The 17,533-nt window shown below is 35.9% G+C and overlaps 1 protein-coding gene across 1 annotated transcript; it reads right to left on the minus strand.

Annotated features, from left to right (window-relative positions):
• Window positions 1-15,625: 15,625 nt before the first annotated feature.
• LOC132165724 (umecyanin-like) lies at window positions 15,626-17,099 on the minus strand. Its single transcript, XM_059576397.1, has 2 exons — window positions 16,861-17,099; window positions 15,626-15,992 (listed from the first exon to the last, which is right to left on the minus strand). The coding sequence occupies exons 1-2, from the start codon at window positions 17,051-17,053 to the stop codon at window positions 15,640-15,642; spliced, it is 546 nt and encodes a 181-aa protein (XP_059432380.1). The 5' UTR covers window positions 17,054-17,099; the 3' UTR covers window positions 15,626-15,639.
• Between the last annotated feature and the right edge of the window lie 434 nt (window positions 17,100-17,533).

Below are 17,533 nucleotides of genomic sequence, written 5' to 3' on the forward strand. Positions count from 1 at the left end.
ATGACCAATGATACTAGGAATGATCAATGATTTTGAAGCAATTTCTTAAGAAGTATTTTCTTAAGAGGTAATAGAGGTAACTCTATTACCTCTTTGCATTGTCCTCTCAAATCCAAAATGTCCTGCCATCAGATCACTATGTACAAAAGCCAAAACTTGTTCCTTAATGGCTTGACATCTCCCCAAATACAGTCTATTCTTGTAAAATAACAACCCATCCCTGAAAGCGAAATTGTTTGTATTCAAGTTGTTGCTTTGCCGCCTTGCAATCAAAGACTTCAACTCTTCATCCACCTGGTATTGCTCTTTAAGCTTATCAATCCAATATGAAGTTGGAATGGATAAAAGAGAAATACCACTTCCTATGCCCAACCTTCCCTTCTAGATAAGGCATCTGCTACTCTGTTATCCACCCCTCTTGAATTCCACAGTAAAATCATAGCCTAGCAACTTGGTGATCCATTTTTGCTAAAAGGGTGTACCAACCTTCTGCTCTAGTAAAAATTTCAAGCTTTGTTGGTCAATTTTAACTACAAAACTTTGCCCTAGCAGATGTGGTCTCCATTTCTCGATGGCAGTCACCAATGCAAATAGCTCTTTCTCATAGGTAGACATGAGAAGAGCTCTTCCTTTCAAAGCCTTACTCAAGTAAGCAATAGGCCTACCATTCTATATCATGACTACTCCTATACCCATTCCACTAGCATCACATTCAATGACAAAAGCCTGGGAAAAATTCAGCAAAGCTAGAACAGGACCTTCAGTCACTGCAGCTTTGAGGTTTTGAAAAGCTTCCTTGGCAACTTCATCCCAAGTAAAGGCATTCTTCTTCAACATAGCAGTTAATGGAGCAGCAATTGATCCATACCCCTTTATAAACTTCCTGTAGTAACCTATCAAACCCAAGTAACCTCTCAAAGCTTTGATATTGATCGGAAATGGCCACTCCACCATAGCTTGGATTTTCCCTATGTCAGCTTTCACCCCATTTTCTGACACAATATGGCCTAGATACACCACCTCTTTGCACCCAAATTTGCACTTTGACTTCTTGGCAAATAACTTGTGTCTCTTCAAGATGTCTAAGGTCAATTGTAAATGATGTCTATGGTTGTTTACATCTTTACTAAATATAAGAATTTCATCAAAGAATACCAAAACAAACTTCCTACGGTAAGGCTGGAAAATATGGTTCACTAAACTTTGGAAGGTAGAAGGAGCATTAGTTAACTCAACTGGCATAACCAAGAATTTATAGTGCCCTTTATATGTCCTAAAAGCAATCTTAGGAATATCCTTCTCAACCACTCTAATATGGTGATAACCAGATATCAAATCCAATTTAGAAAAAATGGTTGCTCCCCACAGCTTATCCAATAGTTCATTTACAATAGGAATTGAAAATCTATCTTTAATAGTTACCTTGATGAGAGATCTGTAATCCATGCACATTCTCCATGTCACATTAGCCTTCCTTACTAGGATCACTGGAGAAGAAAAAGGGCTATTGATGTGTCGAATCACACCTGATTTTAGCAACTCCTTAACTATCTTTTCAATTTTTGCTTTTTGATCAAATGGATACCTGTAACTGTAAGGCCTAACTGAAATAAGCTGCACACCTTCTTGCAGGTTAATAGCATGATCATGTGATCTGTTTGATTGTAGCTCAGTAGGTACTTGAAAAATATCATTAAACTCCTCAAGAATATCATCCAACACTCCTGGATTCTGACATCTCTTTTGGCCCTCAATACTGTGTAGCTATGGGGATTGATCATCCGTTTCAATCAATTGTAATAGCACCCCCTTACTTCCCCTTTTTAACCACCTAAATGAGCTTTCATCTTCTAAACTCAAGTTAGGACCCTACTGTAATCCTTTACAGCTACACCTTCTTGTACCCCACTGAAACTCCATAGTAAGGTCATCAAAATTCCATAAAATTGGACCTAATAGCCTAAACCATTGAATTCCCAGAACTACATCACATCCAGCTAAGTGCAGAATATACAAATCCACCTGAAAAGCATTCCCCTGCATCTTAAAAGAAAGGTCTTCACATTTTCCTGGGCTACTGATTTGTTGGCCATTTGCTATTCTCACCTTAATAACATCCTTGTTTGTACTTGTCATACCAAGCATCTTAGCCACATGCTCATCCACAAAATTATAAGTGCTACCTTAATCAATGAGAATTATCACCTGTTGACCTCTTATAATTCCCACCATTCTCATAGTTTTTGGATTGGCGGTTCCTGTGATAGCATTGAGTGAAATTTCTACCTCCTGATCCATAAAGAACTTTCCTGGATCCTCCTCCTCTTTTTCCATAATTATCTCCTCAGCTGTGATTGAATCCTCTTCTACTTCCTCAATAAGAAACAATTTAGGTATAGCACAGACATGACCCCTCCTCCATTTGGCATCACATGAATAACACAAGTCCTTTTTTCTCCTCTCATTTATCTGAGCAGGAGAAATTTTTTGAATTGGCACAAGTGCCTTAGGATTCTCATCGGTAGATCCTTTTGGCTGGTTATTCCCTCCAAACCCTCTTTGATATTGCCTAGGTTGAGAAAACTGCATTATATTCCCGTAGGCATGCCCACTTCTCATAAAAGTAGAATTGTTTTCACCCCCAACTCCCTGGTTTCTACTAGAACTCCACATTGATTTCCCAGACTTGATGTTATTTGCAAGACATTCCTCCTGAACTCTTGCTAAAGAATAAGCATCATTCAATGTTTTAGGGTTAAACATTCTCACTGGCAGCCTAATATCATCCTTCCATCCTCCCAAAAAACAACTTAGTTTATGGGGATCTATCAACCTATGAACTCGATTTGCTAGCACATCAAATTGAGTCTTATAATCCTCCAAAGAACCAATTTGCTTAAGTTTAGATAGAATCTCCATAGGATCATCATATGACCCTCTACCAAACCTTAATTGAATAGCCACCAAAAACTCATCGCAACTTGAAAGATTATGAGAACTACGTAAAGCTTGAAACCAAGATAAAGCCTTACCTTTTATGTGGAATGCAGTGATGCTTAATTTTTGGCCTTCGGGTATCTCATAGAATTCAAAAAACTGTTATGCTCTATAATACTTGCCATCATCTCCACCAAATTTCGATTGCATTCCTTCATATCATTCATTTCCTTCCTCATTTCCAACAGACCAATCTGAAACCCTCTCGCTTGTTCAAGTTGAGCTTCTTCCATTGTAGATCTCGTTGTCATTAAGAAAAAACTAAAAAAATAAAATAAAAAAAATCGATGGATCAAGGGCTCTAATACAACTTCACTACAAAAAAACAACAATCTTTTGACGTGGCAAACAGTGTCCATTTTTTGGCACGTCAGTAAATGTTGACGTGCCAAAAGTGGCGCGTCAACAAATTTTTTTTTTTGACGTGTTGCATGTGCCAAGTCAATATTTATTGACGTGTTACATTCAACACGTCAGGAAATTTAAATTCAATTTAATTTTTTATATATATATATCAGGTTTCTGACGTGCTATTTTTAGCACATTAGAAATATATATATATATCAGATTTATTTATATTATATATATTTCATCTTTTTGTTTTTTTTTTATACAGGTTTCTGACGTGCTATTTTTAGCACGTCAGAAATAAATAAATATATATATATATTGGAGAGGAAGCGCAGTACTTTGAGAAAGTCAACCAATTGCTATCATCTACCATCTTTATTATACTGCGCTTCCTTCATCTTTAACTTTGTGAGCAAATAATGAAGGCAATCCATCGATAAACTTTTCTTTCCAATAAGGTTTTTGGCTGTCAGGCCTGACCATAACTTTAGAAAGAAAAGCATCTTGATATCATCTATAGTCAGACATAGTAGAGCATCAAAGATTATTCAAATAATCAGAAATATGAGAAGTAATATTAGTAGGAGTACCAACAAAAACGGCTCCTAGTTAGCAAATTTCAGACTGACTCATGACGGTTGGTTTGATATTGGTTTCACTTACAGACTAGCTCATAACGGTTGGTTTGGCATTGATATTAGTTCTCAGATTGTAGATTGGCTCATAACGGTCAATTTCTCCTCTCTTCAAGATTTTCTCCAGATTACTATTTGAAGATTACTATGCTGAAGTACTGTTCACTTTTACTGTTCACTATTGCTGCTGACACTATTCACGATTTGTCTGCCGACACTACAGTAACCGACAAGTAGTATTCAAGATTGGATACTTTTACTGTGTCAGATTGGCACCGAACGTGCTTTCTACTGTTTACTTTTGACAAAGCAAATTACACAGTGGCGCGAAATCTGCTTTTACTATTTGTATCATGATTGTATTTTGTTTTATTCATTGTAATTTGCCTATATAACGGGCTCCCCTCCCCCATTGTAAGGCAGACGCTCTTTTGGGATAATCTAATACCCACTACTTCTAGCCATTCCCCCTGCTCTCATATTTTGATTTCCTTCTCCTCTATCACTTACTTCTGTAAGTTCTATCACTTACTTTTGTAAGATATTTTATCAATATCATTTCTTAAGTTTTGATTTCAGCTTCTCAACTGTTTTTAATTTCAGTTCTTTAATTTCATTATACTACTGTCATTACCGCCTCATGGCTGGTTTTATTGCATTCATTTAAATTATCTTTTAAATGAACTATCAGCTTCCCCTACTCTCTGCATCCTATATGCATACTGCGCTTCCTCTCCCTCCCTTTTTGGTATCAGAGCCATAAGAGTTGCGGTCTCTTTGCTGCCTTGATGTACACCCTACTCCCTCTTGACCTCCCTGTGTCTCTTCTTGCTTTTGACCTTTCTGAGTCCTTACTCCCCGTTAACCTTTCTCTGTGTAGAGCTCCTAGGTGTTGAACGGTAGTCCACCACCCTGTCAGTACAGTTGTAACAAACGGTAGTTCACCACCCCGTCACTACAGTTTGTGAGGTACCTGTAAGTCCCGTTCAAAGCCTGGGTTGGCGTGTTAGGGCGTGAAGAAGAGACTGTGGGCTAGGCCAAGGGTATGTGTGAATAGTTTTGGTTTCAGCTGTGTGTTAGGCCAAGGGTATGTGTGGATAGTTTTGCGTCTAGGAAGGACATGCTTAGGAAGTCTGCCTTGTAAGTGAGTACCTAGGATGAGATTCTATAAGTTGATGCCCAGTGAGTAATTTTGTGTGTAGATTGTGTGTCAAAATGTGGAGATCTAATTCTTCTGTTAGCTCTAATTCCAGTTTACCACCAGACGTGGTTAATTTTGAACAATTCTCTGTTGAAAGTGATAATGATTTCAGATTTGATAATCAGAAATACGATAAGTAATATTAGAAGGAGTACCAACAAAATGTTTGATAATTGTATAAATCAAAGTGTTAACACCATCAGGTTCACCCATACCAATTTGTTCATTAAAAATGGGTAATCCTGCTTCATTACTCTTTACAGCTTTCATGATCTGATCTCTTCTTAGTTCACTGAGATAATTATCCCACCAATTTCTAAGAGTACCAGAAAAACCAGTAGCAAGTAAATCCACAATATCAGCTTGGCTTTTATTGTGATTAGTGAGATAGGCGTTAGCAACCATAGACATATGATTCATCTTATTGAGCAGTTCTTGCTCAGACACACCATTGATGTTCCATTCATACAATTTATCAGCCGAAACAGGGAATTGAGATTGGAGAAATCTTTCTTCAAACTGTAAATCAGGAGGAGTGGGTTTTGGATAAAAATTCTTTGTAAGATTGAAAGATCTGGATTCGTCAAAGATCCTTTGGAGTTTTGGCTCCAAGTCAATCTTACCAAAGTTTTCTTCAAGAATTTTAATATCAGAATCAGTAGAATCTTGAGAAGTTTCAGAATCAGAAGAAGAAGCTTTTTTTATTGTAAAATTCTGTCCAGAAGTATTGGCACGAGTAGTTTTCAAATCAGTTAATTCAGAAAGCAATTGGTTGACTTTCTCAAGGTTCATTTGAGAAGTTGTTTTCAAACCAGAAGATTTATTCAAATCAGGAAGAGAAATTAGAGGTTTTTCAATCTTAGAAGGAGTGGAAGAAATTTTTGAATCGGAAGAGAGAGAGGAATTTTCTCTTCAATTCGGTCCAATTGTTGCCCTAAAATATGAAGAGATTGGGCACAAAAATTATTTTGTTCGATAATTTTCCTTTCGTCATTAATAGGATTCTTATCATCAGGAGTTTTAAAAGGGGAACATTTAACAACAACTTTATTGCAATCAAGAAGAGTATTTTCAAGAGGAGGATGAGAAGATCTAATAACAGATTTATCTTCTTTAACAAAATTCTTTTTGACAACATTCAAAACATTATCGACAGGGAAATGTTTTTGAAGAAAATCAAAAAAATAAAATGTGCTTTTGGGACTCAATCATCATCTCAGTCCATTTGACCTTAATGAGATTTCGTTCCTTTTCAGAATATTTGGCACGGTAAGCATGCCGCAAATCACGATTTTCTTTTGAGTTAAAATCTTTGGACAAAGCTGGCCAATCAATAACAGAAAAGAAATTCTTAATGGGAGTAGTAGCAGTGATAACATTACACTGATGAGGAAGATCAGTGGGAAAAGGAGCATTAAAATCAGAAGCAAAAGGGGAAACAGATACACCTTCGTCATCCGTTTGAGGATGATTTCTGGTAGAGTAAAAAGTAGATGAAACTTGGGAATCGGTAGAAATTCCTTTAAGTTTCAAATCAGGGTTAACAACAGGATAAAGAGGAGGATTGAGAGACTCATCCACATCTTTATCACGACGTCGGAGTCCTTCTAAGGTTGTAGAACCAGCAAAAGAATTCCTTCGTTCGTTAACCAACAGAGGCCTTTCAATTTTACTTGAAAGTCCTAAATCAGAAAAATTGATTTTAACAGATCCATCCATGTATTGCTGGATGTAATCAAGATTAGATGCATCATTCACTACTCGAGAAGGTTTTGTAACACCTTCCAAAAGCCACTCGTTGGGGAGGTCAATCTCATCCCAGCGAATCATTTTTGGAGTTTTGATATTAGCATTCTGAGTAGAACTTTGATCATAGCTTGTGGATCTAGATTTGTCTTCATCAATTTATAATAAATACGGTAGATGATAGCAAGGGGTCTGCTACCTTCTTCCATATTATAACTAGAAGTAAGAATATTCAGCGTCAAAGCTTTAAGAATATGAATATCATCCAAAGCAAGAGAAATATTGGGGAAAACATCAAAATGGACAGGGCCATTAAACAGAGAAGATTGAATCATACCAAGAATACTAGTACGAAAATCAACAAATCTTGCGTCACGCAAGCATAACAAAACAGAAGCATTAATACCAAGTCGAGTCAATGGCTTGACAGCAACTTGAACAGAACCAATATGCAAAAATTTGTAACCTTTAGCAAGAGAATTATTAACAAACTTTTTGTTAAACAAGGTTTGATTATTACCAGAAATAGCAAATGTTTGTTCAACAGTTTTAACAGAATATTCAGACTTAAAAGAAGATTTAAACCAAGAAGTAGTGTAAACATCCTTAGCGTCAAGCTTAGGGATGTTCCATTTATCAAATCTGAAATCATTATCACTTTCAACAGAGAATTGTTCAAAATTAACCACGTCAGGTGGTAAACTGGAATTAGAGCTAACAGAAGAATTAGATCTCCACATTTTGACACACAATCTACACACAAAATTACTCACTGGGCATCGACTTACAGAATCTCATCCTAGGTACTCACTTACAAGGCAGACTTCCTAAGCATGTCCTTCCTAGACGCAAAACTATCCACACATACCCTTGGCCTAACACACAGCTGAAACCAAAACTATTCACACATACCCTTGGCCTAGCCCACTGTCTCTTCTTCACACCCTAACACGCCAACCTAGGCTTTCAACGGGACTTACAGATACCTCACAAACTGTAGTGACGGGGTGGTGAACTACCGTTTCTTACAACTGTACTGACGGGGTGGTGGACTACCGTTCAACACCTAGGAGTTCTACACAGAGAAAGGTTAACGGGGAGTAAGGACTCAGAAAGGTCAAAAGCAAGAAGAGACACAGGGAGGTTAAGAGGGAGCAGGGTGTACATCAAGGCAGCAAAGAGACCGCAACTCTTATGGCTTTGATACCAAAAAAGGAGGGAGAGGAAGCGTAGTATGCATATAGGATGCAGAGAGTAGGGGAAGGTGATAGTTCATGTAAAAGATAATTTAAATCAATGCAATAAAACCAGCCATGAGGCGGTAATGACAGTAGTATAATGAAATTAAAGAACTGAAATTAAAAACAGTTGAGAAGCTGAAATCAAAACTTAAGAAATGATATTGATAAAATATCTTACAAAAGTAAGTGATAGAACTTACAGAAGTAAGTGATAGAGGAGAAGGAAATCAAAATATGAGAGCAGGGGGAATGGCTAGAAGTAGTGGGTATTAGATTATCCCAAAAGAGCGTCTACCTTACAATGGGGGAGGGGAGCCTGTTATATAGGCAAATTACAATGAATAAAACAAAATACAATCATGATACAAATAGTAAAAGCAGATTTCGCGCCACTGTGTAATCTGCTTTGTCAAAAGTAAACAATAGAAAGCACGTTCGGTGCCAATCTGAAACAGTAAAAGTATCCAATCTTGAATACTACTTGTCGGTTACTATAGTTTCAGCAGACAAATCATGAATAGTGTCGGCAGCAATAGTGAACAGTACTTCAGCATAGTAATCTTCAAATAGTAATCTGGAGAAAATCTTGAAGAGAGGAGAAATTGGCCGTTATGAGCCAATCTACAATCTGAGAACTAATATCAATGCCAAACCAACCGTTATGAGCTAGTCTGTAAGTGAAACCAATATCAAACCAACCGTCATGAGTCAGTCTGAAATTTGCTAACCAGGAGCCGTTATGAAGCCTTTTCTGAAGTCTAGAGGGAAAACGCTGTTATAAGCCAATCTAAACTCTAAGGAGCTAGCTGATATGAGCTAGTCTGCAGTCTTTATGATGAGAAATCAATCTTCATCATTATTATCAGAGATGGAATCAAGAAAGGTTTTAATCCATTGTTTCTTTTTAGAAATGGTTGAAGATGAGGAGATAGGAACTGGAGGTAGAACAGGAGACAAGGGTGGCAAGGTAGTTGAAATCTTATGAACTAGAATTTCAACGTTTTTGACAATGGGGTCAATTCTGGGGGATTTTTCCCAGGTTCTGGCTTGGAACCAATGTCTTTCAATCTTTTCTTCATTCTTAGCATAACTCCATCTTAGAAAGTGAGAAACCAAGGGATTATGAATTTCTTGGCAAAATGAAGTATAGGTGGAAAAATGGGATTATAATCATCTCAACATCCGTCACAGGTGATGTGGGCTGAAAATAAATGGTAAGCATAAACCAGCTGAGGAGGGAGAACATCAAAAGTAAGGCCAAATTAACTCCACCACTCATTGAACCAAGTGGGGAGAAAACCATTGAACTTCTTATCAAAACTGATAAACCAAAAATGTTTAAAATCAAGGTTTTGGAAAAGCATAAATTGAAACCAGGCATCAATATAATCATAATAGGAATAGGGAATGGGAGAATTGGCGGAAGGCCTTGGAGAGGAAGGATGAGAATTCCAGTCATTGACAGAGATGAAGTTGACAAAGTATGCTATAGTACCAATAATCGTTTGGGGATTCTTGGTTTTGCTAAGAAGTGGTCTGAATCGAACAGGAGTTGGTGTGAATTAAAATATCAGTATAATATGACAAATCTTTCAAAGGATGTTCAAGAATCCAGTGAAAATTCGGGGGAAAATAAGAATGAGCCAGATGCTCTGGAGTCTGAGAATGATCTTCAGTGGAAAATAAATATTGAGAATAGGGGAGAGCAATAAAAGGAATGGTAATATTAGAAAAAGGGGGACTAGGTTCCTTAGGAGGAGCCAAGTTCCTGGTTTAGAGAAATGACTAAAAGCAGAAGTATTAGACTGAGAAATTTGAGGGCAAAGATTTGAAGATTGAGCAATAGGAGTATTAGGAGGAGGAGGATGAGGAACAGTAGGTTTAGGCCTTAAAATAGTATTAATCTTTTCCTTGCCCTTTTTGCTGGCCATTGTGGCACTGCAAAAATTCACGAGTAAGGAAATCAGGAATTGAATTATTAGAACCTTTAATATATTTAATATCAAAATAAAAAACACTTAAAATGGCTTGCCATCTGGCAAAAATCTGTTTTGATGCAATATTTTCAACACCCTTTTTCAAAATATATTTAGCAGATTTACAATCAATGCGTAAAAGAAATTTTTAATTAAGTAAATCAAACTGGAATTTAGTAATGCACAAAACAACAGAAAGAATTCTTTCTTAATAGTACTATAATTAATTTGCGCATTATTCCAGGATCCAGAATGAAAACAAACGATTTGTTCGAGAGACTCTGGGGAAGATCCTAGGGAAACAACTTGTTTCAGAATACCTCCAAATCCAATTTCAGAGGCATCAGTGGTGTGCTGTCGTAGGCACCCAAAAATAAAACCTATTCTTCTAAAAATACATGTAGTAGTGCGAGTAAGGGTCGATCCCACGAAGAGTATTTAGCCTAATTTTATGCTACGTGAACAAGGATGGGGGGTTTTAGTATAACGAAAACAATTTTAAGAAGAACAACTAAGGAACAATTCAAATTAAAATATTGAAATCAATCAAAAGAACAAACATTGGTCTAAGTCAACATCCACCATCGGAATTTTACAACTGATCATCGATGCAAATATATATCAATTCATACTTTGAATATTCACCATTGGAACTATTTTCCTATCTCTCCTTAGTCACAATTAATTAGAAAACAAACGATCTAATTAACCTTAACTACTAAACAACCCAAGACAAGCGCTAAGGGTTTAATCTAGTAGCAGCTTTAAGAATTAGAGAGATCGATGAAGCTAAACAACACAAGCACAAGCGGTTGCATTTAATTTCGTCGAACGTTCTTCCTAAAATCTAATAATTTCTGACGCAGCAAATCATTAAATCTTAGTTGCTTCATAAATTGGAGGGATCAAACAATTACAGATTTGATATCTAACCTAGCAGTAGATTGCAACGAATAATAAACTAGTAGGCCTCCTAGTAATTAAACGAGACAATCATAAAAATAGGCACAGAAGAACATCCAATACTCAAAGCATAAATTGAACAACAAAAACAAATTAGATCTCACAGTTTTATTGATTCCGAGGCTTCCGTTTCCTTCGACCAATTATGAAAGTTTAGCCGCGCAAGGCCATGATTAAAACTCAAAGGAGAAGTTAGAGAAGAGGGGAGAAGATGCTCTTCTAGTCTAATGATTCCCCTATTTATACACGTTTATGCCCTATACTAGAAGCTTCCAAAATCTCCTAGAAAAATATTCTAAATATTATCCTAAAATAACAATGTCCAAATTTGACTAATTAAGGAAAATATTAAAAATAAAATAAAGTACTAATATAACTAAGAAGGTGGTATTTGCAGCTGGAATTTTCGTGCACCAGATCAAAACTTCCGCAAATAAACTGCATCAGATCCACATATTAGATTTGCATGCTAAGGAACATTCCAGAACGTCAACAGTGTAGATGCCGCAACTTCAAGCCCGATTTCGACCTTGATGTGTTCAGTATCTCTCAAAACTCAAAACATGAAAGTTGTATAACTTTTTCTTGGTGTTCCATAGAATCTTGAATCATCTTAATCGGAGCTTGGATGAGAGAGTTAGGCCCAGATTACGAAGCGATGTCGAAACTGTCCAAAACCGCCCAATTAGCTTTCTTTTGCATTTAATGCCTCCATTTGCATCCTAAATCAAAATAAAAGAATAATGAGTACATTTAGGCACCAAATAAGTATAAAAGACTAAACATTAAGGGAGAAAAGTTTAACATTTTGCATTCTCATCAATCAGTATCAACAATCTTGAAAGAATTATCAGACGGGATGCCTAAGCAAGGGAGAGTCTTAACATGAAGCTTAATTTCTTTGATAAGAGAAGTATGAATATCAGACCAAGGAGGAGGATTATTCTGTAATCTATCAAACAAAGGTTTGCAATGCTTTCGCAAATTTTTGTAGAAGTCAGCAATATAATTCAGAGAACCAAGAAATCTTTGGAGTTTGGGTTTTTTAATGATAACATCAGGAAATTTGTCAGCAAATTGGATAGCCCTGTCAATAGGACGAATCTAACCTTTAGAGATGTCAAATCCAAGAAATCTAATCTTATTCTGGAAGAGTTTAATCTTTTTGGCTGAAACAACAAGCCCGTTATGTTTGATGGTTTCTAGAAACGATTTCAAATGTTTCCAGTGTTCATCAATGGACTTTGAGAAAACAAGAACATCATCAATATAAACAATAGTGAAATGGCTGAAAGGATTGAAAATATCGTTCATGATATTCTGAAATTCACTAGGGGCATTTTTTAAACCAAAAGGCATAACATTCCGTTCATAATGTCCAAAGGGGGTAGTAAAGGCTGTCTTATACCTATCATTATCCTTAATCTGGACCTGCCAAAATCCTGACTTCATATCAAACTTAGAGAAGACAACAGCATCGTTAAGACGACTGACCAAATCTTTCCTATTGGGGATAGGATATCTAATCCATTCTAAAACATCATTGAGGGGCTTGTAGTTGATAACCAACCTAGGAGCACCTCGTTCTAACTCAACATTCTTCATAACATAAAAAGCAGCACATGACCAAAGAGACTTACTCTTTCGAATAATTCCCTTAGTAAGCAAATCAGCAATTTCTTTTTGACAAAATTCTAAAGTTTCGGCATTTATTTGAATAGGCCTAGCTTTAGTTGGAATTTTGTTTTCAGAAAATTCTTTAATGTAAGGCAAAGAAACAATATGTTTTTTCCTATTCCAAAAGCATTAGGAAGTTCAGAGCAAACAGAATCAATAATCAAAGTATTGAAAGCAGAAATCTTTGATTGTAACAACTTGTCAGAAAGCTGTTCAGCAATCTTTTGGTATTTTAATTCTTGTTTGAGAAAATTGAGTTGTTTATGCTTGGCAGAAATCAAATTTAAACAACTATCATCAATATCAAATTTGGAAGCAAAATGGAATTTCACTTCAAATCCCATTTTAACAGTTGAAACACTATTATCATCAACAGTTAAGGGATAGAGCATGGCAATAAAAGGAAGACCAAGAATCACTTTATCAGTCATATTCTTGACAAGAACAGCAGGAATATGGAAGCAGACATTATTCTGGCAAACATGAACATTATTCAACTTTAACTTTGAGAAATATATATATATATATATATTTTATACATGTTTCTGACGTGCTAAAAGTAGCACGTCAGAAATAAATATATTTTATACCAAGTTTATTTATATTATATATATTTCATTTTTTTTTTTTTTTATACAAGTTTCTGACATTACAAACTAACAAAAACAAAATCCTATTCACATACAAAATACATAACATTTCCAAATTCTATAATCACATCACTCACCGGCCACGTGATTGACTGTTCCCCCTGGAATTGCAGAACCACTTGTGGCACGATGGGACGTTGCGGCGCACCACGCAGGACAGGTTGGCAACTCTGCATTACCGAAAAGCATCATCCGCTTGTATTTTCTTCACCAACGTCTGTAATTCATAATCATAGTGTATTTCATATTGGATGGTTCAGTCCATTGTGTTACATTTTGTGAAAGAGCCATGAGGTTACCGACATATAGCTGGATAAAACATTTGCACCCCCTCACTTGTAGCATTTTGGTTAGCCGCCGCTGCACCAAGCATTGGGACATTCAAAACCTAATACTTGAAGCTATTGAAAGCAACACTTCTCCAACCATTTTCTTAAGGAGCAATGATCAGGATTGAGTCCACGGGCTAAGCCCATGGAATATTAGTGGGTGTCACTTAGAGATCGTTTAGTATGAAAATTGTTATTTCATTGAGAAAATGAATAGTTATTACTAGAATGAAATAAGCTAGAATTTAATAGCTATTCATATTCATTACTTTGGTTGTAACATTGGAATAGAATTCTGAATATGCATTATGATGCATGCATTAGTGAATTGAATCATATTGTAATTAAAATTCCTAAAACAAGTTATAATATAATTATAATTTATATTTTTCAAGAAAGTCCTAGATTTGTTGCTTACTATTATCATATCCTAGTAAATGTATGGTGTTTACCTCAAAAGCGTTTTATTGTTTTAGAAATTGCGCATATACTTTAAGGAATGTTTTAGTTTGATTTAAGTCAGTTTTCAGTAAAATAAAAGAGACAAGAGGTTTCAGTTACAACAAAAGGGCTCATATATATCACATAGGCAGTTTGGTTGAAGGTTTTTACTTCCTGAGTTGTGAACTTACAGTTCTACCTATAATTCTAAAATTTTACAACTATAGCAGCGCAGGATGAAGATGGGCTCAACTGGTACGCGCAATATGAACCATTAGATTGAGAAGGTCATAAATTTTAAAGGTCCAAGGCGATGAGGTATCTTTGGGAGTTTTCAGGTTTAAGTCTAGATGGCTTGCAAGCTATTTTGATGATGTGTAGTTTTGAAACTTCCAATAGTAGTAATTTTTTTTTTATACAATGAACGAGTGTATATAAGTTATACTTAGATGTAAGTTACATTTCAGATTAATGTTCTAGTAATTGCTCTTACAGTTTATAGTTTAGTTAAAGTTCAAAACAAAATATATAGCATTTTCATTGCATTGTTTATCAAGAAAAGTAGTAGTAGCGCCGCATGGATATATGTAAAATATATTGCAATATTGATCAGGTGGGGCATTACAACCGGCCACCCATTTGGTTGTTTTGTGGATAGCCGAACCACCTCAATAACCATAGGGTTAATTTGAAAGCTCTACGCTGGATGAGCTAAATATAGGTAATTAACTCATTGAAAGTCAAGTTTTATATGCAAAAATCATGATATCTTTTCTTAGGCCTTATGCTCTAGAGAATGTGTCGGTGTAAAGAAACAGGCAATGTTCAATTTCATTGATACCTATTAAAAAGAATAGGTAAGTTTTTCAGCTGGATTGAGTATAATATTGCAATGAAGAAAAGTTAATTCTCCAAGTAAATTATTTTTATTGCCGACAGATCAAAATAAAATCTTCAACATAATATATTAATCAAGCCCTAACCATCCATGCCATCATGTAATTGTAAATGGATAAAGGGAAACCTAATCTAGCTTATAGATTTTTTAAACGTTACCGACAGATCCATCCTAACGACACTGCATTTTAGAGAGCTAGAAGGTTTTTTTTTTTTTTTTTCTTTTTTTATTATTATTATTATTATTTTATAAGTAAAAACTCTATTTTTCAACGCATGCAATTTCAAACTCGCTTAAAAGACCTTTAATTAGGTGCTGATCCACTAGAAGTCAAGTAGTTTAACCAAACACGAGTTATCTTGTTAAAAAGTTATTTGATTACACATCGAAAAGATTTATTCATAGACAAATGATATCATCAAATGCGAATTGTGTATATATGAAGCAACCAAATCAATATATATACAAGCTCACCTCAAAAAAAAAAAAAAACCTCACATAAGCTCCGTGCATGAGATAGACCGGAAAACGAAACTAAAATAGATAAAAGATAGTTGAGGAAATGGTGATGAGAATAAGAGAGAAAGTAGCAGCAAGAGATGCGGCTGATGAGCCACTCGGTGGTGGCGGAGACCCCAATATAACTCCAGCTGGAGGTGGTGGACTAGTGCCGGAGGAATTAGCCATGGTGACATTAATGGCTAACTTTTGTCCCCTGGAGCAGTGCTGAGGGAAGGTGCAGATGAAATAGTAGCTTCCGGTGGAATTGAGGGTGAAGTTGGCCGGTCCAGTTTTTGTAAGGTTGATATTACTGCTTGTGTTGCAGTCATCAAAAGCAACTTGGCTAACTGTAGCAAGGTCATGTACTCCAGTGGTGAAGTTGAAGGCTGCAAATACACCAAAATCATCACCAAGTTTATTCAATTTTTGATTTTGGAATAGCAAAAGCATCAAAGGCTATAGAAGACTCCAAATGAAGTGAAAGAAACCAATAAAATTTTGGACTTCTCAATTTTCATGATTTCTGTTAAAGTACCACTTATCCTAGAACTTGTTTGGAATTGCTTTAGAGAACTTAAAAGGTACTTTTAGTACTTATAAAGACGTGCCAAACAAAGTACCATTTAACTTTTTTACTCTAAAAATAATCAAACTATACTATTGACAAAAGCTTAAAAATGAAGTTTTTTGCCAAAAATGCGTTTTTTTAACTTAAAAGCTCTATTAATTTCTCAAACACATGCAATCTCAAACAGGCTCTAAAAGCTTTTGCTGATAGGAAGAAATAAATTTAATTACTTTAGAACATATTTGGGATTGTGTTTGAGAAATAAAGTTTTTAAGTTAAAAAGCGTTTTTTGGCAAAAACTTCATTTTTTAGCCTTTGTCAAAAGTGCGTTTTGACCAATTTTAGGATTTTTTGACTCTTAAAAGCACTTTCAATCTTTTTTTACCAAATTGTTACTTTTTTCTCCAAACGGACTTTTTGAGTGTTAAATGCACTTTTAGGCCATTCAAATACACACTCAAACAAGCCCTTAACATCTTTCTATCAAGCTTAAGCTTGTGGGACAACTGGTGATTTAACATGGTATCAGAGCCAAAGGTCATGTGTTCTGACCTTGATTTCGTCAAATCACCCACATTTAAATTAAATATTTCACTAAACTTTTGAGATAACCGGTAATTTAACAATTTCCATGCATAATTCAACAAATAGTGAGACCATAAGAAAAAGGTGGAATATATGCTCACCCAGAATATCACCAACTGAAAAGTTATGCTTGGCAGCCCAGGAGGTGTAAAAGGTAGCGTTGCCGGAAGGAGTAGTCCAACCAGTGGTATCTCCGACCACATATGCAGCAGCTTCTGTTTGAGGTAGCACGGTCGCTGCTGCTGCAATTACAAGTACAACAACAAGAAGCGTCAGTTTCATTGTTGTAGCCATCTGTCTATGTTCTCACCAAGTGATAAGGTCGCCCCTATACTCTTGCTTTCTGGGTCTGTGAGAGATGGAGAGGCTTCGAAGGCCTTGTGTTCCTCTTGGATATATATATATATATATATATATAATGGGAGACGGAGACCTAACATTAATGCTCTAGAAGGGTTGAGGGCCAGTAGGAAAGTCAATGCCTTAACCAGTATTCATCCAAACAAAAAGAAATGCTTGAACCATTAGTATATATGATCCTCAGAGTCATCAAAGGAAGTCGGTGGGGAAAAAAAAAAGGAAATTAACATTAAAAAAGAAATTAATCCTTATCAATCTCTCCATGAATCCTTGTCCGTGTTTGTGTCACTCCATCATATCACACACCACTATCGGTTATATATGATGCCACTTGTTAGTAAGATTGACACATTAAAATGTATTTCAGTGAGCCCATAATATAGTATGTTAAGACATCACTCGACTCAAAAAGCT

Source organism: Corylus avellana, chromosome ca11 (genome assembly GCF_901000735.1).
Source record: "Corylus avellana chromosome ca11, CavTom2PMs-1.0".
NCBI lineage: Eukaryota > Viridiplantae > Streptophyta > Magnoliopsida > Fagales > Betulaceae > Corylus > Corylus avellana.

Bases quoted from the DNA above. Each gene is read 5' to 3' on its own strand.
- LOC132165724 (XM_059576397.1), bottom strand. From the start codon at position 17,053: ATGGCTACAACAATGAAACTGACGCTTCTTGTTGTTGTACTTGTAATT. The intron at 15,993-16,860 runs GTGAGCATATAT...GTGTATTTGCAG, and splicing joins TTCAGTTGGTGATATTCTGG to CCTTCAACTTCACCACTGGA.